This window comes from Ailuropoda melanoleuca, chromosome 8, assembly GCF_002007445.2.
Source record: "Ailuropoda melanoleuca isolate Jingjing chromosome 8, ASM200744v2, whole genome shotgun sequence".
NCBI classification, from domain to species: Eukaryota; Metazoa; Chordata; class Mammalia; order Carnivora; family Ursidae; genus Ailuropoda; species Ailuropoda melanoleuca.
The window spans coordinates 88059235-88086737 of record NC_048225.1 but is presented as its reverse complement, the minus strand read 5'-3'; the positions used below and the strand labels follow the sequence as shown (position 1 = coordinate 88086737).

General features: G+C 42.2%; 1 protein-coding gene across 3 annotated transcripts in view; it reads left to right on the top strand.

The window, feature by feature from the left end:
• CACNA1E (calcium voltage-gated channel subunit alpha1 E) overlaps nucleotides 1-27503 on the top strand; it is a 493265-nt gene that overhangs the window by 253539 nt on the left and 212223 nt on the right. For all 3 annotated transcript variants that reach the window (XM_034666841.1, XM_034666842.1, XM_011225195.3), the window contains 3 exons: nucleotides 11859-11962; nucleotides 13019-13171; nucleotides 14335-14516. In XM_034666841.1, the coding sequence (XP_034522732.1) occupies nucleotides 11859-11962; nucleotides 13019-13171; nucleotides 14335-14516 (439 nt within the window). The remainder of the gene's footprint in view (nucleotides 1-11858; nucleotides 11963-13018; nucleotides 13172-14334; nucleotides 14517-27503) is intronic.

Genomic DNA, 27503 nt, shown 5'->3' with positions numbered 1-27503 from the left:
CATTTGGGGCCTCTACAGACAGTTGATATTTTATAACAACTTTATGGCTGCCTCTTCATCATGCACTGTAATTGTAGGTTTGTCTGCTCTGCAAGTATGGGAAATTATCTGGGTATTTTTTTTTTAATATTTGTCATCCTAGAAGACAGATGGCATATGCCTGTCATGCAAATCAATGTTGTAGGCATTGTAGGCTGAACTAGGAAAGTGGAACAATGGACAAATATGTTTTCTCTAAAATTTATGGATCCATGATTTTTCTGAAGGAGTCATTGATTTGAAAGGTTTTATAAACTCAGATTCTTTTAACTAGATATTCCTCAGACATCCAAAAAAAAAGGAAGAAGAAAAGAAGAAAAAGTCTTCTACCCCAATACACTCTGAGAAGGTAGAGTTTTCTTCTTTAGGTTTTTCTTTTCCTCCTACTTTGAAGTATCCCTTCAGTCAACCCAACATCTAGTGTTAACCTGCACTCATCCACATTTGACGTCTTGACAAGAGGACTCTGGTTCTCTCCAGAATCTGGAATACATATAATTTTTCAGTCTTTCTGAAGCTGAAGATGGAGCAGTGTTTCAGTATCTTAGGAACTAAGCCACTTGCTAAGGTGACATCAAGAAAAAAGCTTGCACATTCTCTAATTGGTGTATTGGCTCCATGCCAGAGGCATGGTTCTGAGTTTTTCCTTGTTTTTCATGTATCTTACTTAGCTCTTGTCTGGCCAGGCCAGTTATATCAATTTTCACTTTGGTTTCTTATCCAGATGGTATTATCTGGGCAGAATAGATAAGTGGGTCATTGTGAGTGACAGATATCAAACTTAGAGTCATTTAAGCAAGGAAGGCTTTTCAAGGAAGATATGTCTTGTGGAACCACCAAGTTGCAGAAATGTCAGGAAGTAGTTGGGCCTCAGGAACTGCAGGATCAGGGTGCTAGCTCCAGAGGAATTCCTTTCTTTTTTCATTCCTCTTACCTCCAGGGTCAGCTTTATTTGTCTCTCTTACACTACAGCTGGCTTTGTTCTGTGAGAACAATGACAGCTCCTGAAGCCTTTCATTTTAGGGTTTTAGCTGCTTCAGGAGAGAGCAACCAAACTCTGGTCCTAAGTCCAAACATCGCTGTGGAGAAACTTAACTGGTGAGCAATGGCATGTAAGAGCATCGCAGTTTTTGAAAAGAACAGTAAGGCAGAGCAGTGTTGTTGGAGGAAGTGGAGGTCCTAGCTGTATAAACAATAAGAGGCCACTGTGGGCAGTGGGGGATTATACAGCTGGTCTCTGTAATGTGATACTAGAGGTCACTAGTGCAGCCTTCTCATGAGGCCAGCATTAGGGTTTTGGGCCCCTACGTGGATAATTACCTGCATTCTGTTGCTCGGCTGGCTTCTGCTCGATCCCAGGCTAGCCATCTCACAAGTGCTTGTCCCTGGACCTACGGGAGACCTGGTAAGAGAAAGTGTGTGGGTGGTAGATCAACAGAAATCCCTCACCACTACTAGAAAAACAACTGAAAGAACATGTATTTATGTTAGCGAGTTCTTATAATGTGGGATTTCCCTCTCCAGCAATTCTCTGTCTTTGTCAGCTCTCTGAAGTACAGTTTCAGTAACATTCATATGATCCTGCAATCACAGGACACCATAAGGCTCTGCAGAGAGGCAGCTCTGTGGTTGTCCTAGAGAAGACATTTGTTGAACGTATGTGCCTTTGGGATATATTTCTAGCTATTAGACATTATCTTTTGTAGCTACTGAAAGCACTCCAAATTTGGAATTGAAATTTCAGGGTTTGGGTCTCAGTTTGACCATTTACTATCTCCATGATCTTGGGATAGCCAGTTTCTCTCTCTGAGCCTTAATTCTCAAACTGATGAAATGGAGAATAATGATATCTTTATGGGATGGGGTTATGTAAACTGGGAAGCAACGAGGCATTTTCTTCTTTATCATCATCATCATCACCTGGACCTGAATGACACTCATAGAGTTTCTACCCATTGCTTGGCATTTCTCCTTGCTGTGTCTGAGTGAATCATCAGGGGCTTTGTTATAAAACAAGGAAGAAACCCAGGACCATTGGTAGGACCCTTGATCTTTGTCTCCACTACACTGAGGTAAAGTAAATAAAACCTTCCTTTGTACATTACTGTGTTCTTTACCTTGCATGATTTGGGGAAACTTTTGGATTAAAGCTTCCTTTGTAGACCCACTGGGGTTAAGCTTCATGTAGCCACTAGGAGATGTTTAAAGAAGAAGGCAGAGGACATTTTTATCGATGCTGGCATCAATGCATTTTCATCAAAATTATGACTTGTGGCTGAGGGTCACTCTGGCAACATCTTCATGTCTGCCTGAGAGGGGCTGTGTGTGCTTCTCCCAGAGTGGATGAGGACTAGTAGTGAAACACAAGCATTGCCTTTAATCAGGCTCCTGCTCAGTTTGAAGGAATCGCTATCTGAGAGGTTCTCCATCAGTAGTGGTTCCCAGCCAGGGGTGTGTGTCTCCCCTCCCCCAAGAGGACACATCACAATGTCTAGAAACATTTTTGGTTGTCACAAACGGGACGGTGGGGGGTGGGGATTGAAGGAGGTGTTGCTACTGGCACCTAGTGGGTAGAGGTGGGGGATGCCCTTAAACGTCCGACAATGCACAGAACAGCTCCCTAAGACAAAGAATTATCTGGTCTCAAATGTTAATACAAACTCCTCTCCTTGGCATGACATGGTTTGATTGTTGAAATTTCTTTTGGTGGGAAAGGAAAGAGAGGATTTTTAGGCCATGATTTTTCTGCTCATCAAAAAGCATATTTTGGGACCACTTCATAGCCACAGAGATTCTTATGAAATTTAATTAGGAGCCCCATTTTAAATTCCAGAACAGGTAGCCTTACCTTTGTTAAATACAGAACCACTTGTCCCTTCTGGAAATGGCACAGACCTTATCTTTTGGAAAGGGACAATTTGACCCTACCGTCCTCATTCTCCCAAGAAATATTATGGCTCTTGCTAAGCAGAAGCTTAGAAGAAAGTCCGTGCTCCACTTTGGTCATAAATCAACTTGGACCCAAGCCTAAATAAATAAATAACAGCCAGCCAACTAACCAACCAACCAAACCCCAGAAATAGCTGCCTTGTGACAGTTTTGAAGATAGTGGTCTTTCTGTAAGACTACCCATTCTGAAAGGCAGCAAGATGCTGTTGCTATTTCTGGTAACAGAGGAGGGAATGGGGGTCTCCTAGACTGCCATGTCAGCAGTTCTTGGAAAAACACAGTAAAACTTTTCCAGGCAAACCATTTCATCATTTTGGGAAAACACCAAGAAACCACATGGTGCTATTAAAGCAGCAGTTCATGTTGGTCTATCTTGTCCTCTTTAGAACAGTCTTCTTAGAATGAGCATGTGTATTAGCTAGTCTCTACGTCTGGGTTTTTCAAACTGTAGGTCAACCCCCATTAGAGAGTCATGACATCAACTTAATTGGTTGCGACCAGTGTGAAACAAAAGATAGCAAGAAAGAATTGAAGAGAAAATATATCACACATAGAGTATTATTTTATGAGGCACTATGTAATTTTACACACGCACATACACACACACGCACACATACACATATACATACATACGTACGTACGTATATTCATCCTGACTTGTGATGTAAAATATATTTTGTACTGCAGGCTATGTTCAACAACAGTTTGAAAATCATTGCTTTATATGCTTTTACTTTTGTTCTAAGAGCATGTGTGAATTGAAGCAACACAGCATATTTTCCTTTAAACTCAAAGGCCTGAGTTCTATGAGCTTTTTATTCCTAAACCACTCACTATTCAGAATAGGACAATAGATGATTTGCTTGAGATAATCTAGATTCAGTCTCTGGGCTGGAGAGGGACCCAGCCTTCCTGGTTGGCATGACTATAGGATATCTCTGTTATCAGGAAAGATTACTGTGGAGGTGGCAGGTGGCAGCAGCTGTCCCAGGATGGGCCTGTAGGAATAGAAGTCAGCACCAGTTCAGGTATAGTGACCAAGGTAGACATACATTTAAAGCAGCTGGGACTGGGGCTTGGGGAGGAGATAAGAGACCAATGGTTCAATCAGGGAACTTCTTTGGAGCTCACAATAGCAGTGTGGGTAACCTGATTAACCATTACCAAGTGTAACCCTGGATTTTGAGCACTGCCAGGCTTGGTCCAATCTCTAACATAGCCTGTGAAGTTTTCTTTATTTGATGTTTTCCACACTCTCCAGCCTCTCTGCTTTCTATACTTCTCTGGATTTCACTAAGTTCCAGACACACCAGCCCTTGTTTGAATTGTTCATGTGTATCAATCTCCTTTCTGCCTCTGTCCCTTCTATGTATGCCTTTTCCTGCATCTGGGTTGCTCTTCCCACGTTGTTTTCTCTGGCCTACTTTGAGCTCATATGCCATTTCCATAGAAAAGCCTCCCTTTCCTGACCTTCTACTTACTATAATTGTGATCTGTGTAATGTCTTTTTCATGAAGTTTCGTGAGGACAGCCACCATCTCATCCTATTCTCCTTGTAATGCCAGTGCCTACGGCATAGCATACATTCATTAATTATCAGCACATCGTAGATGGGTTCTGGGTTTTGGGATTGTGCTAAGCCTGAATGGGATCAAAGGGCCCTAACATAGGGTCTGGGAAGGAAGAGGGGGAGCTTGCAAAGACTGGGTACTGGGCCAGACCTAACACCTGTTTTCCCTCTCTCAGCCTCATCCTTTTCCCTCAGATGTATTTTGGTCAAATTGAATTTTGAAGGGAGCTTGTCTCCATTGAACAATTTAATATACAGGGACTGTTTTTTTGTTTCTGATAAAATGGTAAAATCTTTAGAAATTGATTCCCAAATCAAATTATGCTTTCAGTAATTTATTTAAAAGAAATGGAGAGCCAAACGTTAGGTGTAATTTAGTAGATTTTTGAGAGATCATCATTATTTGCACATGTGGTTAAATCTCCTTCAGTTTGAATATCTAATTATATAGGTGCCGATGGGCTCATTCACAGCTCTATGGACAAGTCATCAGATCTGCTCCAGGGGGGATCTATTAACACCCCTTTATCCCTGAGTCAAGGGTATTTCTTGGGCATTACTGTTGCATATTGTTAGGGAAGGGACCATGGATGGAAATGTGAAAGGCATTTTCTACCATGAGGTGCTGGCTTTGAACTAAGTTATGAGGATCCAGCTAATTATCATTAACAGTCAGACTTCAGTTCTGAGACATAAGAATGGTATTCAATCAGGTGGTAAATGTTGTGCAGCTTTCAAGATGTTTAGAGAAAGGGGAGAATGGCGTGAGCTGGAGAAGTGTAGCACCGTTTGGACAGGTTTTGGCTCAGAGTCTTAGAGCCAGGAGGGATCTGAGAAGTCCCTCTGTCTGATCCCTTTAGTTTAGAGACTAAAACAAACAAAAACCCAGAAACATTCTTTCTCAACTTCCTCCATGATACCTATTTCCTAAGTACTTTCTAGGAGTCAGGCTTAGTAGACATTGTTGTGTTTTTAGCTATTCCATGTCCAACTTCCCCAGTGGCCTCCAATCTCCCATTTGGCAGACTCTTTGACTGTGTGTGCACTTGGTGGGCATCTTGCCCACTTTGGAAGTGCTAGAGGACTGTCCCAGTGCAGCCAGATGAAGTGTAAGGGGACATGTGACTTGAGTTCCACTGCATGCTTTTCCCACCATGACTTTTAAGCTATCAATCCTACGATATTAGTACAGTCGGTGATGATATATCTAGTGATAGCTATAGTGGCCTAAGAATCAGATTCCCTGGAATCTCTGACCTTTGCCAAGTGTATTCGTTTCCTATTCCTGCTGTAACAAATTTCTACAAACTTGGTGGCTTAAAGCAAATTTCTTCTCTTACAGTTCTAGAGGTCAAAATACCAAAATTAGTTTCCCTGTCTACATCGGCTGTCAGCAGGTCTGTGCTCTCACCTGAGGCTTTAGGACAGGGAAGGAATTTCTTTGGTTTTTCCCCCACTTCTAGAGCTGTATTCCTTGCCTTCTTCCTCCATCTTCAAAGCCAGCAGCACAGCACCTTGCTTCAGTCATCGCATTGCCTTCTTTCTAGCCAAATCTTCCTGAGCCTCCCTCTTATGAGACACTTGTGATTGCATTCAGGGCCCACGCAGATAATCCAGAAAAAATATCCCCATCTCAAGATCCTTAATCACATCTGCGAAGTCAATTTTGCCATATCAGGTAACATTCACAGGTTCCAAGGATTAGGATCTGGATCTCTTTGAATCTGTTATTCAGCCTACCACACCAAGATTCCTACTTTCCTGTTTTTCCAGCCTGGTCTTCCAATATCCCTTTAATTTTGTGAGCTCTTGATATCGTTTCAAGTCAGCACTATGTGCAGAAGTTTATAAGTGTCTTATCTTTTTAAATCCTCACATCGACCCTCTTAGGAAGACCTTGTCCCCATTTTACAGATAAGAACACTATAGCTCAGGGAGGCAATTGTGTAAGGCCAGATAGCTAGTGTGAGTGAGGGAACTGGCATTTGAAACCAGCCAGTATGATGGGAGAGTATGTGCTTTACCACTTCCTCATAATCCTAGTTCAAGTCTCTTTTGACTGTAGATCTTTTCCACGGAGGAGGTAGGATGCCATCTGGCTCTGAAGTCTGGATCATATTATTCAGTCAGGGAGAGAAGGCAAGGGGGTGGGCATTCCAGGCAAGAAGGAAGCTGGAGAATAAGAGGTGAATCCAAGAGATGTGTTGAAGGAAGGAAATGTTAGACTTTGGTGCCTTGTTGGAGGTAAAATAGTAGAAGAGAAGAAGGAACCAGCCACCTTTGAAATCAAACTTCTGAGTGGACACAGCACCTCAATTTGGTGGATTGCCCATGGACATGATATCCTGGCTCAAATCCAACTTGAATTAGGTCCCTCCCTGTCTTGTCTTGGTCTCCTATGAAATGGGCTGGTTAAACACCTAACACCCTTTGCTCCTGTTAACCAGCCTTTTTGCACATGTGCTAATGAATAACTTGCCTTTCAAATGCTAATGAGCTTCTCCCTTGGGATTTATATGGACAGAAGCAAAGAGGTACTTTTGAAGTTCAGGAGGGACTCCTGGGCCTAAGGGCAGGAGACCCCTGGTTTGTGCCTCTTCTTCAAAAGAGAACTTACACATCTGCTTAGGGCTAGGGCAACAACTGGGAAGGGAAGCTATTTACCTGGTCATCCCTTGAATAGAGTTGCCAGATTTAGCAAATAAAAATACAGAATGCCCAGTTAAATTTGAATTGCAGATTAGCAACAGATAATTTTTTGGTGTAATATTTGCATAATGCTTTAGGGAATTTTTAGCCATGGAAGTGTGAAAAGAGACTGTTAGACTTGGGTTGACAAAGAGGCTAAGACAGAACCCCAAGGTCAAAAGGAATTCTTCTGGTGGGAGAATTCTTTGGGTGATTGACTTGGGGAGAGACCATTTGGTTATGATGGCTCAGAGCATCCTTTCCATCTCCTGCCACTGCCATGATGGTCACACCACACCCTCAGGATCATATCAGCTTCTAGGCTCTTCTTACCTGCTGACAGCTCAGGGCAGAAGCATTAGAGATAGGGCTGAGCCATGACATCCAAGAGGAAGCAGGTTTTGAACATTCACAGCGCACCGACCCCTCTGTCTCTGCTGGTGGTACTCAGAGGTTTGTGTCTGTCCTCCGCTTTGGGGGTCAAGTAGTAATTAAGCACCCCTTTGTGTCCAGAGCTCCCCACCCAGGCCCTGTGCTCTTGGGGACAAAAGAACTAGAAAACACAGCCCCTGTTTCCGAAGAGCTCACGTGTATGCGGCACGGGATGACGCAGAGCTCAGGCTTTTATTAACTCAGAATTGGAATTTTGCACAGTGGCCTCACTCTGATCCTGTGGCACGCGTGTCTTTTCGTGTGTGTGTGTGCGCGTGTGTGTGTGTGTGTGTAGATATTACAGCAGCCGTCACCTCAGGTGCAAGGAGCCTCTGACCTGCTGGTCCAGAGAGCTGTCAGTGGCAAGTCTGTGGGACTTAGTGATTTGTGGCTTGAGGATCAAGGGAACCAAGCTCACTGGCTTGTTGGGAGACTAAACACTGTGACCTTGGTATTTTTAGCAGCACACTGGACTGAGGACCAGTGGAGCTGTGCGGTGCTGAAAAAGACGTGGCATGGCATGCTGGCAGAGCGGGGAAAGGCTGCACTTCGAAACCAGAAGAGGAAGGACTTTAATGCCTGCTCTTGCCATGTATTAGCAATTTAATTGTTTCTAAGTCCCGATTTCCTCTCCTATGAAACGGAAACAGTCATGATATCAGGGTATGTTTAAGGATTTAATGAAATAACTTAGGTGAAAATGCTAACAGATAGTAAGCCCTGTAGGTGGTCCTGCAACGTTTCCCATTCTTGGAGCGCATTGTAAGCATCCCTGTTAGGACCACTCCTCATCGTGAAGTATGATTCTTTCATTTCTCTGTCTCTCTGCTTCTGCTAGACTGAGGGCCTGGGCCTTCTCCTGCTGTGCACTTGCCTTGAGCCTCCTGCGTCGGGTCTGCTCTGTGTGAGGCCCAGAGTTTTGCCAAGCTGTACAGACTTAAGCGCTGAGGCTTTGCTAAAGGACAAGTCTTCACATTTTGAGTCTTCTTCCTTCCCTCCCTTTCTCTAACTGTCCTGCTGAAGACAGAGCAGATCCTGTCTTATGGGATCTGCTTGAGAGCAGGAGTTCTGAACAACATTGGAAGCTCTTCATTAGACTCTAAAATGTTTGAGGACAGATTTCTAGTATGCTCCCATGCACTCCAACAGGCGTGGGTTTGAGTAGCATCCCGGCTGTGCCACCTGCCCTTTCCGTTGGTAAATTCTAGTTTCTGTGATGTTTCTGCCCGTTTGGTTTCTGCTTCAACACGTTGACTACTTTAATCAGTGCAGTTTGATGCATCAAGCATTTATCGAGCACTTTTTACTTGCCAGAGCCTGGGCTAAGTGTGGGGGATGTAGAGTTGGGGAAGACAGTGTCTCCGCTTGAGGTGTTCTGGATCTTGTGGGAGAGACAGAGGAGAAACCAGAGAAAACAGAGAGCTCCTCTAAGATGTGGGGAGGGCAGGATGGCAGTGGCACAGAATTTTATGGGGGCTCTTTCCCTCAATTATCCTTCCCCCTGAAGAATTCCGCTGCCCCTGCTTCTAGCAAGTGGATGGGACCTCCTGCCCTCAAACATGATGTGAACACTAGGGAGCAGCCCGTGGCCAATGTGCATGAGCTATTCTGCATGGGGTGAAGGAAAAGAAAGTTCTGAAGGCTAGGGGACCGTGGGGCCCCAGGTGGCATGGTCTTGGCTGAAGTTTGGGGCCGCTTGGATAATTTGGGGGACATGCTGGTGAAAAGAGCATGGGTGTGTCTTGTGGCTCGCTATGCGGGGCCCTGGCCACAAGTGCCATATTTTTGCATCTCTTCTTCAAATTAGCTTCACTTTTGTTCTCTTTCCCACATAAGAATTCTTAATTCTCTTGCATTTGCTTCTCCACCAGCTCTTATTTCTTTTTATTTCTTTCCTGTTTTCACCTCCGTGTTTCCTTTCACCATTCGCTACCCTGTCCTCTCATTCTCTTTCCACTCAACCATTTTTCTTTCTCTCTACACTTGTGCCTTCTTGCCTTTTAATTTTGTCTTTTGGCCCCTACCTCCATGTTCTGAAATATCCCTCCTTCAACTCAGGGTTGGGAAGGAAAATTTCCTTTTCAATAGCTCTTTCTTACGACTTGAAAGAGCATCTCGTGTGTATCTGGGTATCCTAGGAAACAAAATTCTGGTTTCTGAACAGGGCAGATTCTCCCCACCGTGTGTGTTTAAGACAGCGCGAACTGGAGGGAGAGGCGTCTCCCGTGGGCACCACGCCTCGGAAGACTCTGAGTACAGTGCTTCTTCCCCTGTTAGCAGATCCAGCAGACCAGCGACCCCATCTTCCTAGGGCTCTGGTTCTCTGTCACTACACTATCCTTCAGGTTTCTCTTTCTCTGCTCCCCTTTATTTGTTTCTATGTCTGTTTTATTTTTCAGTCCTCTTTTCCACATTTCTCCTTGCTCTGTTTTCTCTTCAGGTTTTCCTTACTTATTGGAAATGATACCACTCCCCTCCTTAATTTCTCTCTTTGGTTTTGGCAGATAGAATCAAAACCAGCATTAGAGACCCTGGTCGACGATATCCCTCCTTTTCAGAGACAGTGTGGAAGTTTGGGTCGGGAGAGGTAGAGGAGACCTGAGATCCAGCTTGCCTAGGTCCGGAGACACTTAATGAGAGTAGGGTTTCCTTCTGGTTCTTATTTTGAGGTTGGGTTAACATAGAATTATAGAGCCTTAAAGTTGAGAGAAATCTCTACTAGTTAATTAGATAACCTTCAACTCATGCTGGAACACTTTCAACTTCCTAATGGATAGTCCTACAGTCTGTGGCTGAGTATGTTTAATGTTGGGGAGTGGACCGACGTCATGAAACAGTCCACTTCATTCTCGGCCAGCACTGCTTGTGATTCTCATGTCCCAGATCTGTGTAATTTGTACCTATTGATCCTATATCTTCTTTTAGAGGTATACAGCACAGACCTTTCATTCAAGTTCGATTTCAAGTACTGAAGGAAATGTTTCCTCCAAAATAATTACATGACATAAACTATTCCCGCCACCCTTTGACTATATAGGAAACTCGGTTTTTTGAATGACTCATTCGCCAGTGGCTCCAGATAGCTGAAACTGTCATGGAGAGGTTATGAGGGAGGACAAGTACTATTCCACAGAAAGAAGACTAAAATTAGACAGTACTATTAATATTTGTGTTGGACGTAATATCGAGTTTGTACATTGTAACTTCTAGAACACTCTTAATATTCAGTACCATGTCATTTTATTTTTGTAGCAAGGTCCTGGTACTCCCCCCATTTTGTAGATGAGGGTAGTGAGGCTGCTGGAGTGCGTAACTTGCCTCAGATCACCCAGTTCTCAAGTGCTGGAGTCATGACTGAAACCCAGTTCTGCTGGCTCTTGGTCATCTGCTGTGTCTTTCATTAATACTTAAGTGTCATTGACTGTCCACAGTACCTGCAGTGTCATGGGATTATATGAAATAAATTGTCTTCTCAAGACAAGGTACTTGGTGTACACAATCTAATAGGATTGTTATGGATTTGGGGTGTGTGTGTGTGTGTGTGTGTGTGTGTGTGTGTGTGTCTGGCTGTGGAAGTGGAAAAATGGAAGCAAAGAAACCAAATCCGAGTTATACAATGATTTGGATCAATTATAAAAGTGTTGTATGAGGACCAGTGACGTTATTCCCTAATTTATACGTATCAGTGTGATTGATTTGTTTGGTAAAAACTCGTAAGTGCCAAGGTGGAGAAGAATGAGTTACTCCTTTACTGCAGCTGATCCAGAGAAATTCCCCGAAGGAATTAGGAGACAGGGGAATCGAAGAAAATTCTGAATTACAAAATCCAGGGGTCTTGGTAATTTGGAGGTTGGTGAGGAATAGAGAGGAGAGTAGGGACAAGGTTTGGAGGCAGGAATGGGACAGATGCTAGGGAGCTGGTCTTCTACTCATGATTTGGAACTAGGATTCTGGTGTGATGAGAAGTTTTCCTTCTTTGCAAAGTAAAACCCAGATGTGGCTAAATTTAATTCCAGGCAGAACCATTGATGATTCACCCAAGCTCAGGTGCGCCCACATGCAGCTGGCATCAGCTCTGTGTGCTCTCCAGGCTGATGCTTCTTCAGCCCGTCTTCCCCCGTGGAACAGGGCAAGAAAGCCAGACGGTGGTAACCTTGACCTTCTGTGTCTCCATCTGCAGCATCCTGGCCACGGCAGGAACCCACTTCAACACACACGTGGACCTGAGGACCCTCCGGGCTGTGCGCGTCCTGAGGCCCCTGAAGCTCGTGTCAGGGATACCTAGTGAGCACTTGCCTTTCTTCTTTTTCCTCTGCTGTAGCTTTACTCATGTGTCCCCACTGGGTCTGGGACCAAAGGAATTTGGGATAAACAAGAAACGATTTCTCCAGTGGTAATAAAGAGTGGGGAGGCAGAAATCTGGCATAACATTTTACTTTAAAATCTAGCACCTTTTTCCCCCAGATTTTAAAGATAGTGAAAATCCTTGTAGAATATTTGCAAAGTAAAAAAAAAAAATGTTATAAAATGAAAAGGAAAAGCACTCATTATCCTATATTTTTATGCATTTTTCCCTGTGCACTTTAATATAATTTGATCATACTGTGTACATACTTTTGGATCCTGTCATAGAAGCATTTGATTTTCCTGACATTAAAAATTCTTCAAAAATATGATTCAGAAAGTCTGGTATTATAACCTATCATATATAGGATGACTTATTTATTTATTTCTACGTTGCTGGACATTAGATTATTTTCATTTTTTTCCAACTAGAAATAGGGCCACCATATACATCTTTTTACTTAAGTCTTATTCAAATCTCTGCTTATTTTCTTAGGCTAGAATCCTAGAATTACAATTTCTGGGTCAAGGTATATGTATTTTATGAAGAGTGATTATACTAATTGTGATTCCACCACTGTGGAGGGGAAGCCAGTTTTCAGAGTAGTGAGGGAGGTAAACTTTGTCCTTGCTCTCATAGGACTTAGAGCCTAACAGGGCCAGGCTTAATTTCCTTTAGGAAAGAAGCACATTGTAATAAGTTTGTAAAAGAAAAGCAGAAGGCGACATGGGTGAAACAAAGAAGGGAGAAGTAATAGGCATGTAAATGATCAGAGAATGATGAGAAGGAGCATGAGATTGATTCTAGGAGTAGGAGTGATGGTAGTCTTTGACTTGACTGTTCTGGTTGTCTCTTTGCAAATTGTCTTCATCATCTCAGGACCAGTGGTTCTTTTCCCTCAAGGACTTGTCCTTCTCCTCTTAGGAGAAGGTAAAGGGAACCTGCTCTATCAAATGGTGCTCGGGGAGGCTCAATTTGTCTTTCTTTCCTTCTAGGCCTGCAGATTGTGTTGAAGTCCATCATGAAGGCCATGGTGCCTCTTCTGCAAATTGGCCTTCTGCTCTTCTTTGCCATCCTGATGTTTGCTATCATTGGCTTGGAGTTCTACAGTGGGAAGTTGCACCGCGCGTGTTTCACGAACAATTCAGGTAGGGTCATTGTTCTTGCCTTCCTCTCCCCTCTAGTCATTGGAGTAATTTCAGGTCACTGGGAGACTGGTTGGAAGAGAATATTCTGTCCCAACCCAAGAATTAGAATCAGAAACTTCTGCTTAGCTTTTTGAGGCACAAGCAGCCTAGACTAAAGATCCCCATTGGCTACTGATATTGCAAAGCAAATGACCTCTTATGTTTGCAATCAGGATTTCAAACAGGAGGTCTCAGATACCCTGTCCCATGGTAGAAGGTTGTCAGAATGCATGTCAAAAACCACCTGTCTGAAGAAATACTCTTTGTACAGTGTCCTCTTTGGCCCACAGGCCAGGGAGATCCAGGAGTCCAGAGTCAGATTTGGGTCTCTCTAGATATGTACAGACATTTTCCCTCCATGATCCATCTCATGACCTTCCTTCTTCTCTGCTGTGTCCCCCAGACAGTATAGAAGAGCTGAGGAAGCTCTGAGCTTGGTTGCCAGGGGCGCTTGGGAGATTTATGGTGTTCACAGACCCCGGATTCTTATCTCTTTGTATCTTATTTGTTCTTTTCAAGTTGAATAGAACACCCTGGCAGGAAAGGGGGTTGGGTAGAGGTTGAAGAAGTCCAATTTAGTATTATGTTTATGTTTTTAAAAAAGAATCTTCAAAGGACACCTTCCACCTTGGAGTTTTATTGATTGATTGATTGTTTTATTCAAGACTAGAAATTTAGGCCAGAAGAACACGGAGTTGAGACCCACTGTGAAGGGACTGTAGTTTATAATTTCCCCCAGGAAACTCAGGAAGAACTCAGGGTCTATACTACAGTCTGAAGTTAGAAACTCAGTAAGATTCTGCCTTCACCTCAGATTGTTCTGTGTGATCCAGTCTGTCATTTCTTGTGGAACTCAGGAGAGGGTAGAGAATGTGGCCTGCAGGAAATGAGGGCCATGTGGAGGAGAGGCTCCATATTCAGAAGAGATTGGGAGACACTGGGATGAACATGTGGTGTATGAGCCGTGAGATGAAGAGAGGCCAGAGGTGGGAGGAATCCAGAGAGAAAGAAGGACACACTTTTCTGTGGGAAATAGAATTGAGTGTTTGTGGCTTCCTGGAGTTCTTTCCAGCTCATGCTAAACACCATGTGGTTTATTCCCTGCCCTCCAAATGTGTCTGCAGGTATTCTGGAAGGATTTGACCCCCCTCACCCATGTGGTGTGCAGGGCTGCCCAGCTGGTTATGAATGCCGGGACTGGATTGGCCCCAATGATGGGATCACCCAGTTTGATAACATCCTTTTTGCTGTGCTGACCGTCTTCCAATGCATCACCATGGAAGGGTGGACCACCGTGCTGTACAATGTGAGTAGAGCTGGCAGGGGCCTGGGGCAAGAGGGAAGAACCCTGGAATGAGCCTTCTGGCATTGTTTAGGCTGGTTATCCTCGGACAAGGGAGGGCTGGGGATGTGTGTGTGTGTGTTGCGGGGGGCAGGTTCAAATGTGAGAAGTCGTAGCACTTCATATCCTCCTATCATCTGGCCTCTTGCTGAGTGGAGGCTCACAGCTTTTTTAGCAGAGTTAGGAAATTAGATCCCATTGGATGGGTGAACAAATGTCATTAAATGAGATCAGCTTCGTAATGATAGAGTATGTCTTACGGCAGGTTCAACACGGTGGTGGGGTTCAGTAAGGAGTATTAAGAGGAAGAGATTCCTTGGTTGCTGGCTTCAAAGAGCTTACCATTGGGTTGGGAAGATATTATGGTTATTCTCAACTGTGGCTGCAGATTAGAATCAGCTAGTAGCTTTAAAAATTTACACCTCCTGGGCTCCACTCCAGACAAATTAAGTAGGAATAGCTAAAGGTAAAGGCCTGTCATTGATTTTTTTAAAGCTTCCTAGCTGATTCTAATACGCAGCTACTGTCAGAACCCCACTGCATTACATGCACAAAAGAAACATGCTTAATTGTAGGACTCACTAGGGATGCTTGTTAAAATTCGGGTTCACAGGCCCCTTCTGTGCAGGTTTTGATTTTGTGTAGCTTTGAATAGTTCGTGGGCTATATACTTTTTACAAGTGCTTCCGGTGGTTCATATGATCAGGCACATTTGGAAGGTTTTGAGTTGGTGCACGAGCCAAGGCTGTCTGGCTGCCTGTCAGGGATGTTAGGGGATTCCGGCGTGGCGACACAAGTTAGACGGAGTGACCACTGAAGGATCTTCTGCCACCCAGAGTCTGATTTTAACAAGCTGTGGAAAGGCATCGGCAGAGTCCAAGTTCTAAAATGACAGGGGTCGGGGAGGTGTGTACTTTGATGCAGAGGGAACCTGAGTGGGCAAAGCAGTTTGTGTAGGTTGCCTTTGTGTAGGTGCTTAGAAAGGTCTGCACTCTCCTGTGCGTCTAAACAGCCCACCCTGAAGCAGATACTTTGTAATGATTGTGCCTCTTATCTTTGCTTTCACAGACTGCCTTTACCCTAAGGTGCCCTCTGTTTCCTTTAAATCTGGTTCTATCTGTAGAAAACTTAATGCGTGGGGCACGGGGTAGCTTACACAACGCACTCTCCAGAAGGGGCTCTGGATATAATCGACACTGGAGGGAAAGGAAATGCTGTGTCTCAGGAGAGACTCAACCAGACTGTAACGCCCGAAGAGCCAGGATTTGTGTAAGGCTGGCACAAGTCGGTGTTCAGAAATTGTCCATTACTAATCTGGATCCGTTTCCGTACGGGTGAGCGAGTCCGGCTTGAGCTTTGTGGAAAAGAGCCACAGGCTACTTTACTAAATCTCTAAAGGCCAATGAAGAAGTCCCGAGGACCAGTTTACGCGCAGCAAGCCCAAGGGTTACTAGCGACCTAGAAACACCTTGAGGACATTCGGAGATTCTCACCGGTTGTGGGGGGTAGCAGGAAGGAGGGGAGGGAGGCAAGATTGATGAGTGTAGTTGCTCCTTATTTGAAATGTCTTGAGGCCGTGTCACTCAAATTAGTCAGGAGTCTCTGGAAATTATAGCACTGGTCCCCCAGTGGCTGGTGTCATTTGTGGGGCCTGGGAGTGATGTATTGCAATTATATGTGTAGACTCACCTAAGTGATGTGATAAATGCATTGAAAGCCTGAAAGGAGAAGTGTTGCATTTGAACATACAGGCGTGATCTGTTGGTCCTCCTGAGCCAGGGCTCCGATGGTGCTGAGACAAGTAGGAACGCAGCTGAAAAATCACCCAGCATTTGCATTAGTTTCTTTGTTCATTCATTCATTCAACAAATATTAAGTGAGCATCTGCTATAGGCCACACACTTAGCTAGGTACTAGGGAAACATGGAGGGAAAAAGGCTCTTGCACTCACGGTGCTCTTTTTAAATTTCTATTTCTCTCCAGTTATCTATCTGACATAGGTATAGAGCTCACACAGAGACAGTGATCTTGCCCTCTTCTCTACTTTTGCTCCAGTGAGGAAGCAGGGAGGAGAAGAGGTCAAGCTGCTGATCCTCTGAAACCTTTCATTGCATGGGCTCCCAAGGCCACAGACTCATACTCTCTCTGACTTGTAGTCTGTTGCTATTGAACTTCAGTTTACTGAAGGCCTCCTGCTACCGTCATGGCTGAATCTAGCGTTGAGGGAATTAGTTGAGCTGTAGGGCTGGTTTCTAAAATATAGCTGGCTGCTCATGGGAAAGAATGAACTTCTGCCCGCTTTGAAATGATGTCACTTTCCACAACATTGGATCTAGGGGCAGGGAGCCAGGAATCCACAGGTAGAGGTGATAGTTATAGGTGGATAACTACACCTTGATATAGGAGAAGTTGAATGAAAAAGATGCGCATTTTCCAGCCAGTGGAACAAGGACAAAGTGTGGCTCCCTAGGAAGAAAGAGCCAGCCAGGGCTGGGCTTCAGCTGTGCGGGGAACTGGGGCGTGAAGCATGACCCAGGCAGACTCTGGTACAGAAGCTGGATGCACGTTCTGGAGTTGGGGTTGTCTGCTTCTGGAAGAGCAGATTCAGACAGGCTGATTCTTTATACTGCTGGGGATAGGGCTTGCAATATATGGTGGGGTTACATCATAAATGCTTTCAGTTACCCAACTTCAGCCATTCAGCTTTGGAAAGGAAGAGGGGGTCAGGGAGAGAGGAAAATAATTTAAACAGTACAGGCTAATTCATTTATCATTCCTTTCACTGTTGCTATACCCATTGAAAGTGTGAGATGAGAGATGCCTAAGAAAGGTAATGGCTGAAAAATTGAGGATTCTCATAGCCAATTCAACAATTCCTGAGTATTTTTCTTCTTTTTAAGTCAGGACTTGGTAATGACAAAATTTTACATATATATTAGAACTGGTTGCACACCGTGCAATTAACCATTAACAACTAATACATTCAGTATCATAAATTCAAGTACGCGTATACGGATGTTTCTGCATATAGAAAATCTCTCACTCTGCCATTATCACCACCATCCCAATAAGATGCAAATATAACTGTAGGTTTCCCTTCCTGCCGTGTCTCCTGGGAAGGCTCAATCCACCCAGCTGCTGTATTTCCTCACCCTGGCCACAAGGGATGGGAGAGCTCCCATTTCTCAGTCCAGTGCGTCTTCTGTTTGCTGGTGGCAACAAGTATGTAGGATATACTGGCGCCAGTTGTGCTCGAACTGGGAAGAGAACCTTCAGGTTTACACAGTACACAGAAGCTCTCTCAAGCATGTGGACTTGGTTTTAACCTTTCTCTATGCAATTTAAATGCTTCCCTCCTGTTTGCATCCCTTTTCTGCTACGCAGATGCTCCCTGAATGCCTCCTATGACTTTGTTTGCTCTGCTATGAGTTACTTTTTCCTTTTTTTAAACTTAAATTCAATTAGCCAACGTATAGTACATCATTATTTTCAGGTGTAGAGTTCAACAATTCATCAACTGCGTGTAACATGCTCTGGGTTACTTTTAACTTTATTTGCATGTGGCTTTTCTCATTAGAATGCATTATTGTAAGGGGCAGGGAGGGGGTTCTCCTTGTGGGGGCGACCTGCAGTCATGCTTGCTCAATTTAGTCTCTACCCAAATTTCAGTTCTTCTTGGTCAAACTCCAACTGTATTCTTGGCTTCCCTCCCTCTTGTGGTAGAAAGAATGCAAAGCAGTCTACAGTTCTGGCTGCTTCTTCCTGTTTTGACTGTCTCTCTGAAGGTCTCCTCAACTTGCAAATCCTCCCCTATTCTTGCTAGTTTAATTCATATTATTTCTCCTACCCTGGGCAGGTGTTCCTTCTTCAGTCTGCTACATTCTGCCTGTGATCACAGATGTTAGTTATCCTGGCTCCCGTATTAACTTCCAGCCCTGGTCACCTGGACTGCCTGTGTCTCTGAGAACTCGCTCCCTCCTGCTTCGGGTCTGTCGTATTTCCCTGTTGTTATTCTGGTTTGGGGTTATCTGCGGTTCCTGTTATCAGGACTCACATGCGGCTTGCAGAGGTTCCCAGTCTCTCTCTGCAGTTACTCAAACCTTTGCTCTTAAAGTCCATCATTTTTCATCTGTATTTCTGAGGCTTGAGCCATTTCTTTTCTCCCTGGGTATTGATAAAGTCATGCGGGTGTGCAGGTTTCTCAGAGGGGTGCCCTCTTTCCTGGTACAGACACAGCCAGCTGTGTCTGTTATGACCGACAAGGATGTTCTGTGCTACTGCGGAGGAAGAGATGTTTACAGACTTTACTGGCTTTTTGTGTGAGGCAGCTTGTAGTCTGGATGCTTTCTGAGTCTTCCTCACTTCTTGGTTCTTTGGTCTGTACCAGTGTCTGTGGCTCTGTTTTAAGTTGCCTTCTCTCAGATGCATATAGTCAATATTTGTTAAATAGTTGACAGTTATTCACTTCTTGCTTAAAGATTTTGCTCAAGTGTGTTATGCCCGATGTTAAAAAATAAAATTCAACTGAGTAAATCTGAAGATCAAGTTGGCTTTTTCAATGATTCATGAATTGGGCAGTATCCCATCTAGCAAAAGAAAGGAGCTCCCAGGAGCTGTACAAAATGGAAGGCTTTTATAGGCAGACAGGAGTGGAAAAAGGAAGTTTCTAACAAAGAGTGGATTGTTTCAAGCAAGGTCACCTTCCTCTGGGTGAAAGGCAGGGCTCTTTCAGGGCTCTTCACTAATGCTGATCAGGTAATTCTGGATGTACTGGTTAAAGGTTACCTTCCTGGGAGACACTGAAACTACAATTAGATGTTAAGTCTTGTTTCCTGATGTGGGGTCAGCACAAGTGACTCTATTGGAGGCCTGTTGTTTCTTTCTTTCTTTTCTTCTTCTGTTTTTTTTTTTTAAACAATTTCCCCTTTTTTATCAGAATCGCAGCTTAACCAAAAGATGTGATCAAAATTTAAGGCCTTAGTGCCTCTTGCAGCTACTGCTCTGAAGTTCTTACAGCTTTCACTGACCCTCTGTGTGACACTCACAGGTCATGATAGGGTGTTTTTTGTTCGTTCGTTTGTTTGTTTGTTTCTGAATCTCTGTAGTATTCACAGGTCAAAACTTCAAGCCCGTAATTTTTTAGTCAGTCATTTTCTTCACTTCTTTTCTGGCATTCCAGTCTTAGGGAGATTATTTGGTTGATGATTAGTGGCTGTGAACATGCATTTAAAGCTTTTGAGAGAATATAGTGTGCCAGGGAGACTACTACTATTATTCTTAGAAGTAGGATAAAAGGAACTAATTGGAAACATTAGTTTGGAGAGTTGTAGCCAGATAGTTGAGGAAACCAGAACAATTCAGATTCCAGTCCAGTTTATAGGTATAGAACAAAGCCTCAAAGACGATTAACAGGACTAGAAACTAATACCTACAAAGGTGCAAACATAATTTTTCTCTCTACAATCACTCTCATTCTTTTAACCAAGATAATCATAATAATACTCACTTATTTGCATTAAACATGGCCTGATTATTTACATAAATGCAGCAAAAATAGTGATTGACTACATAAAGACAGCTTTGCTGGAACTTTTCTTAGGGAATCCCAGGCGGAACTCTTAAAATTCTTTGAGGCCAGGAAGCTAAGGCAAGGGCTTGCTGTAGATTTTGCCTATAATACCTATAATTTGGCTGAATTCCTTTCTTCTCAAGGTCCCTCAAAATATCTTGATGTTTCTGGGTCTACTAGGCAGTGACCTTCCTTCCTTACTTGGTAAGGCTGCCAGGAACCTTATAAGCAAGGTATCAGGATAATCTTTCCAAGTAGTTACTTAAACTTCTGGTCATATCTGAGTCTATACACATCTTTCTCAAATATGATATTCCAGTCAAAGCTTTGGTAATACTGCCGATGGTTCCATTGTGCTCTATTACAGGGAGAATGGATTCTTGTTAAACTTTTGCACATAACTAATTCTATTGCCATGGAAAGAATACTAAAGAGTTTCTGATTTCTGGAAGAATTTGGTAGGGAGAAAAAGTAAATGTTTCATTTTGTTTACAAAGATGTACTTTACCAAACTGCTATAAGTCATGGATAGCTTAAGAAAAGGTTTTTTATATCTAGAAAAACAAAACATTAAAGAACCAGCAATGTTTCAAACAAAAAGTCATAAAAAATTATAATTATCCCCCTTAGTTTATTCAGTCCCATGTAGTTAATACTTGTTCTGCTTGAATCCAGTTTTTTCATTAGTCTTGGAAAGTCTTACCCAGTTCAGTTTTATTATCTTGAAGTTTTCAGAAACTTTGCTTGCCAAAGTCCTTCCTATGAATCTCCTTGAAGATGAAACACTTTGTGGAACATTTTTGCAAAAGCATCTGAGTAAAACAATAATTGCCTGTAAATGACAAAAGACTTAAGCAGTGCTCATTGTTAAAGATCTGATAAGAGTTTGTCATAATGGAATTGACAAAGAAATTTGGTTATTTCTGTGACACATAGCATTATAAAATTATGACTGATGGCATTATATATCAGGATGTATCAGATTTCTAGGAATTTCATACAATTTCTAGAACATTAATAAGATTTTCCTATACAAATACAACATAAAGCCAGTATTGCTTTTTTTTTTTTTTTAAGATTTTATTTATTTATTTGACAAAGGGAGAGAGCACAAACAGGGGGAACGGGAGAGGGAGAAGCAGGCTTCCCACTCAGCAGGGAGCCTAATGTGGGGGCTCAATCCCAGGACCCTGGGATCACAACTTGAGCCAAAGGCAGACACTTAACCGACTGAGTCACCCAGGCACCCCAAGACTTATATTACTTCTTATTTGACAATGCCCTATGTAATTTAACATATCCAATAAGCCTAATTAGCGTAACATCTCACTTTTTATAAGGAAAGAAATCAGTCTTTTGAGATGTTCCAGGGACCCTCTGAAAAATCTCAAAAATAGTTCTCAGGCAAAAAAGACTTTATTTAGGATTTAATTTGGGAAGTTTGTAAAAAATATCAAAGGTTTTAAAAGAGTCAAGTTAGATTATAAGTCATTGTGAAACAATACTTGGTTATATATTTAACGATAGTGACAATTAGAGACTTCGTAGGCAAATACAAAAAGTTAAGTAGTTGGGGGAAAAAAAGAACTTAGCTTTTTAAATAGAGAACACTCAGTTTTCTTTAAGTAATCAATGACCTGGCATGTTATAAAGATAACATGAAGCATGGCAAATTATTTTGGTAAGACACAAAATCTTTGCTGTTCAGGCAGATTACTTAAAAAGTAAAGAAAACTTTTCACAGTGTCTTATCAAGAGCAGACCAATAGTCCAATAAAACTTTGTTCTTTTAACAGAGAGAAAACCAAATTCTAATTTCGCACCAGCTTACTTTTGATATTAAAACACATTCACTTAATTAAATTCATTCCAGTCTTAGCAAGTCCCGACCATGCATAAAATTCCTTTCCAAAGATTCCTATTCTACAAATCTTAGTGACTTTAATTACATATGTTAGAATTACATATGTTAGAGTTTTTAATCCTCAAAAATCTTACCTTTTAGTAAGAATAAACAATTATGAGCTGTCTCCTACACTAGCATTCTGTGGATTGGCAGACTTTTTATAATTTCTAGAAACACACACTTTCTCATAGTAAATTTTTCAGCATAGCACAAAACTAACAGACCCAAATATCTTTAGTTCCTCTGTAAAAGGAAGCCAAAGTGGTTAAACTTATATTCAGTAATTAATGTTTCAGTATTTTATCTTATTTGGAAATGATCCAGATATATACTGAGTATCCATCGTTTAATTTAACTTGGCAAAACCTTAAGGTTTCAGGTTACCCAAAAGATTTGGAGAAACTATTAAGAATATCTTAAGACTTTTTACCCCACTTACATCTATTTAATTCACTTGTTCTCAACAATCATGTTTAGAGCACTTAGAAAATTTCATCATACTGATGAAGTCGTAGAATATAGGTGAGGTTCAGTGGGGTGGAGTCCGGAGCCGACGACCAAGAAAGAATTCTTGAGGCATCTTTGGTGCAAAATTGGTGGTTTATTAAAGCACAGGGACAGGACCCGTGGGCAGAAAGAGCTGCTGCCCCGGGTTGTGAGAGGTGGCTGATTATATACCATGGGGTTGGGGGAGGTGAGGAGAAAGAGGCTGAGAAAGCCCTTTCATATGTCAAAGAAGACTCCCAGGACACTGGAGGCCCCACCATCTTCAAGCCAAGGCTGTCCACACTATCACTGTGTCCTTATCAATGAGCTGCAGATACTTTCATATGTCAAAGAAGACTCACAGGATAGTGGAGGCCCCGCTATTGTCAAGCCAAGGCTGTTTACACTATCACTGTGTCCCTATCAATGAGCTTCAGGTCCTTTCCTTAGTTTTAGGGCAGCCAGGAATGCTGAGGAATGTTGCATACATGGGGGGGGGGGTTTGCAGGGTGTCAGCTTCTGCTTTGTCTTCAGCCAGCCTTCTATTCCCTCATCAATACGAAGTTATTTTTTTCTTGTGACAAGTTTTGTAACAGAGACAATATAAATATGTTTGACTAGTTAACCCAGGTAGAATAAAAGTTGTATGTTGGCATTATTTTTAATTTTGATAACTTTTTAAAGATAATTTTGATAACTACTTTAATTAAACTAATAAACTTTAACTAGTGTTTAATTACTAAAGATTATATGAGATAATGGGAACCTGAAAGGCATTTGGGTTAGTTTTCATTATAATTCTAAGAATTTTATGAATACATGATTCATAAAGCACTTAATTATCTTTAGGCCAATTAAATAGAGCTCTTTTACAAATTGATTTTGGTAATACCAAGTCAAACACCAATGTCCAGAGATAGAAAATTATCATACATGTGCAACACATGTATGTAGATACACATAGACAGACACAAAAAAACCCCTTATGCCTTCCATTTAAAAATATTAGCCATGAATCAAGTAGTTATAAAAGAGGTTGGATCCAAAATACCTTTCTGGCAGGTGGAATAATTTAAGATTACTTGATCAGATGGCTAATGCTTTTTATTAATATTTGTGGAGAAGACACTTAAGATTTTTATTTGGCTAAATTTTAAAATAACCTTTCCCCTTTCTGTTCTGGTAAGAATTTCCTCCCTGAAGTTTGCATTTCAAAGAGATGGCCTAGATAAGAGTTCTTGAAGAAGAACAGGTAGGAAGGACATTTGTACCTCAAAGGTATAGGGAAGGAATGCTCCAAGGACTTTTGTTCCCTAAGGCCAGAATTTTTATAATATCTACAAGTCTTTTGAGATGAATAGATGCAATTTGTTGCTTATGAAAGGACTGACACACCTACTCGCCTATGTTGGAATGTTTTTCTTTCCCTCTACATACAATTAGTTTAGGGGAGAGGGCCTAAGAAATACTGCTATTAGGCAGGCTCTGAGTATCAGCTTCTAATTTGGCCAAATTTCTGATGATAGGGTTATTAATTCCTTTCAAATATCTTATCGGGTTTCAGCAAGCAGTAAATACATCTGGCAGTATTAAAAAACCTCATGGACCTAACGGGTGTCCTCAAAGAGGGTGCGAAAGATATTATCTTCACAAGATTTAGAACTACTCCCAAAGATAGCCAAAGGAAGGAACTGATAACCTGCATGTCCTCAGCAGGAAGAAAGCCAAGCCAAGTTCTTAGGACTTAGAACAAGACAAGAAGGCAGTCATCCTTGAAAGAGAAAGGATCAATAACCAATAAGTCTGGATTTGGAAAGGAAGAGACAGTGAAATTTTATCCTCAGCTGGGCCCTACAGACAGAGGTCTGAGAAAGCTGACTCTGGTAAGAATTTTTACACTGAGCCTGGCTTTTGCCAGTTTTCCTAGGATCCCCTCTGTTGGCTCCAATACCTAGCACAATTTGGCAAGAATTTTCATTAATTTTAATTTAGGTTCTCTTAGCTATTTAAGAGAATAGCATAGCAGTTTACCAGAAAATTCCTCAGAGTCCCGTCAGCCTTGGAAGGGACCCATTTGGGGCCCTTCTTCAAGAGTACATGAGGAAATCTATAAGACCACTAACTTGCAGACTTGTGTTTATGGTCTTGTAGCCTCTTCAGAGTGGAAAGGCAATTCAGATGGAGGATTATTAGACTGAATACTCAGGTAAAAGGAGGATAGAGGGGTACAGGTCTTATTTTAGGTACCTCCTGTCTCTTTAATTTTTCATTAGCTTTTGCAACGAATTTTTTAATGAAGCAATTTTAGAATCCTGAAGACTTTGGAATCTTTTGCATAGCAATTAAAATAGGTCTACGGTCTGTTTAATTCAGGAACCCTTACTTTTAAGAGCACTCCTTAAATGAACAATCTTGTTTCTAATTGGAGTGTTCCCCATAATGGCCATTGTAATTCTAGGTGGTCTTTAGTAAGATTTTGCCATTTTTGTAGCTATTTATATTCTGGAACCATAGTTCTTAGATATAAGCAAGTGTGCTGGAAAGTGGCATACTCAACTCTTTGGAATTCAAGGATACAATTTTTATTATTTATTTATTTGTTTATTTTTAAGCTAAGCCTTCGGGCCTCCTGGAGCCAAACTAATACCTCAAAGGAGGTACTACTGGGTTGGGGATTGTGTTGTGTTTCACAGTATACTTCATTGCACGAAATTTTCTAGAGGTTGGCAGGTTACCTTGTGTCTGTCTAACCTGTCCCATGATGAGCTTATCCTACTAGGAGTTGTTGGGTTATGTACTAAGTACTCCAAATCTTTTAAATGCTTGACCTATCTCCACTAATTCTGCAGCTGCTTCTAAGGTTACCATTAGCAGTAGACTTTGTCTACACAAAATAAGAAAAATGTGTGCACCTTAATATACTAGCAGTAACTAAGAGATATTACTGCATCATGACGGAGAGAAGGCCGTGCACACACTACCACCAATTCCCACCATGAAAGGAGTGGGGAAGGGACTGAACTAGAAGGCCTCAACAAATGAGGACTGCAGACTGTCCCTACAGTGGGGAGCTCTACATAAATGGGGAGCTGTGAACTGCCACTATAAGTTCCCATGTAGATGGTGGTATAAAATCAAGGGCTGGGAGTTTCCACCAATTAAATGAGAATTGCAGTCTGAACTATCAGTAGTTCCCAACATGGAAATGACTCAAAAGCTAATTAGATCTGAAGCTTGATGCAAAGCTATCAGTGCTCCGAACCAAGGGGCACACTTACCCACAACCCTCGGAAATGGCAAGAAAGAGAACTCAAAAGGGTTTGCAGGCACCATGCCTGTGTTTCTTGTTGTCCCTGAAACCCTAAGAAGTTCATTTTGGATCCTGTCACCGTCACCAAATCTGTTAAAGAACAAAATTCAGCTGAGTAAATTTGAAGATCCAATTGGCTTTATTCAATGAATCATGGGTTAAGCTGTATCCTATCTAGAAAATAGAAAGAAGCCCCAAATTGCTGTATAAAATAGAAGAGTTTTATAGGCAGAAGGGAGCAGAAAAAAAAGAAATTTCTAACAAAGAGTGGATTGTTTCAGGCAAGGTCACCTTCCTTTTGGGAAGGGCAGGGCTCTGCCAGGCAGATTACCTCACTAATGCTGATGAGATAATTCCAAATGTGCTGGTTAAAGGTTATGAGAAACTACAACAAGAACAGATGTTAAGCTTTGTTTGCTGCTGTGGGTCTTAGCACAAGTGACTCCACGTGGGGCATGCTGTTTCTTTCTTTCCTTTTTTTAAATACCAAGCACATTGAAAGACTATCACCACATCCATGGGTTGATGAAAAACTGCCATTCTCCAGCTTCCTAAAGTTTTCTGATTTTATGGGATCTACAGAGAATGTGTTGGTTCTAGGGTCCATGAGACTAGGAAGTGCATTACGTATCCTTGCTTCAGTCTTCCCCCACCACCTCCCCTACATGCCCTTGGAAGAATGTACTCAGAACTCATTTGACAATGAGTGGGCAGGAGCCTGCCATCATCTGGCGGTGCTAGAGTGAGAAGGTTCATCAGCCGACCTAGGAGCACACGTATAGCTGATAAAAGTCGTAGACGCCTGTATCCAGAATCAGTCATGCTCTGGAATAGGTTGTTTGTTTATTTTTACCCCCTATGTCCCTGTCTGCACTGTCTTGTTCCTGTGTTCTTGTAGGAGTCTGGGACCTTGTAATACAGATTATGCTTGGAATCTGATACTCATGCCTATTCCCTTGTGACTTGTCTTATCCACAGAGAGGTTGATAAGTGGATGCTAGAAGTTAGTCTGTCCTCTTTTCTATTAAGGCTAGAGGCAGGGTTTATATGCTTAAAAGGAACTGTAATTCCTTATTCCCCCTAATTCTGCCCAGGCACTTTGGCAGGACACATTGCTTGCCAGGCTCTTCAAAGGAGGGGAAAGAGCAGAGGGAGTAGAAAACTATTTCCTGAACTCAAAGCAAACTCTTCTAAACCTCCACCTTTTCTCTATTTGCATTTTCTCTATTTACATTAATAGATTCATTCATTAATCCATTTATGTAATAAATATTGATTAAGTGTCTGTTGTGTGCTAGGAACTGTTCTGGATGTTGGGGATACAGCAGAGAATAAAATGTGAAAAAGTCCCTGCCCTCATGGAGCTTACATTCTATTGGGAAATACATGCAGAATAAATAACTAAAACATACAATGTATCTGATAGTGATAGGTGCTGTGGAGAAGAATGATGTGGGGAAGGAGGAAGTTGGTTGCAATTTTAAATGGAGATGTCAGGGAAGACCATGTTGAGAAGACGGCATTTGAGCAAGGAGCTGGGAGAAAAGTGTCGTAGGGAGATGGGATAGCAGCTACAGAGATGCTGAGATGGGCGTGTTCCAGGTGTATTTGAAGAACAACAAAGAGGCCAGTGGGTTGGAGTGTAGTGAGTGAGGGGTAAAATAGGAGACCATCAGGTCA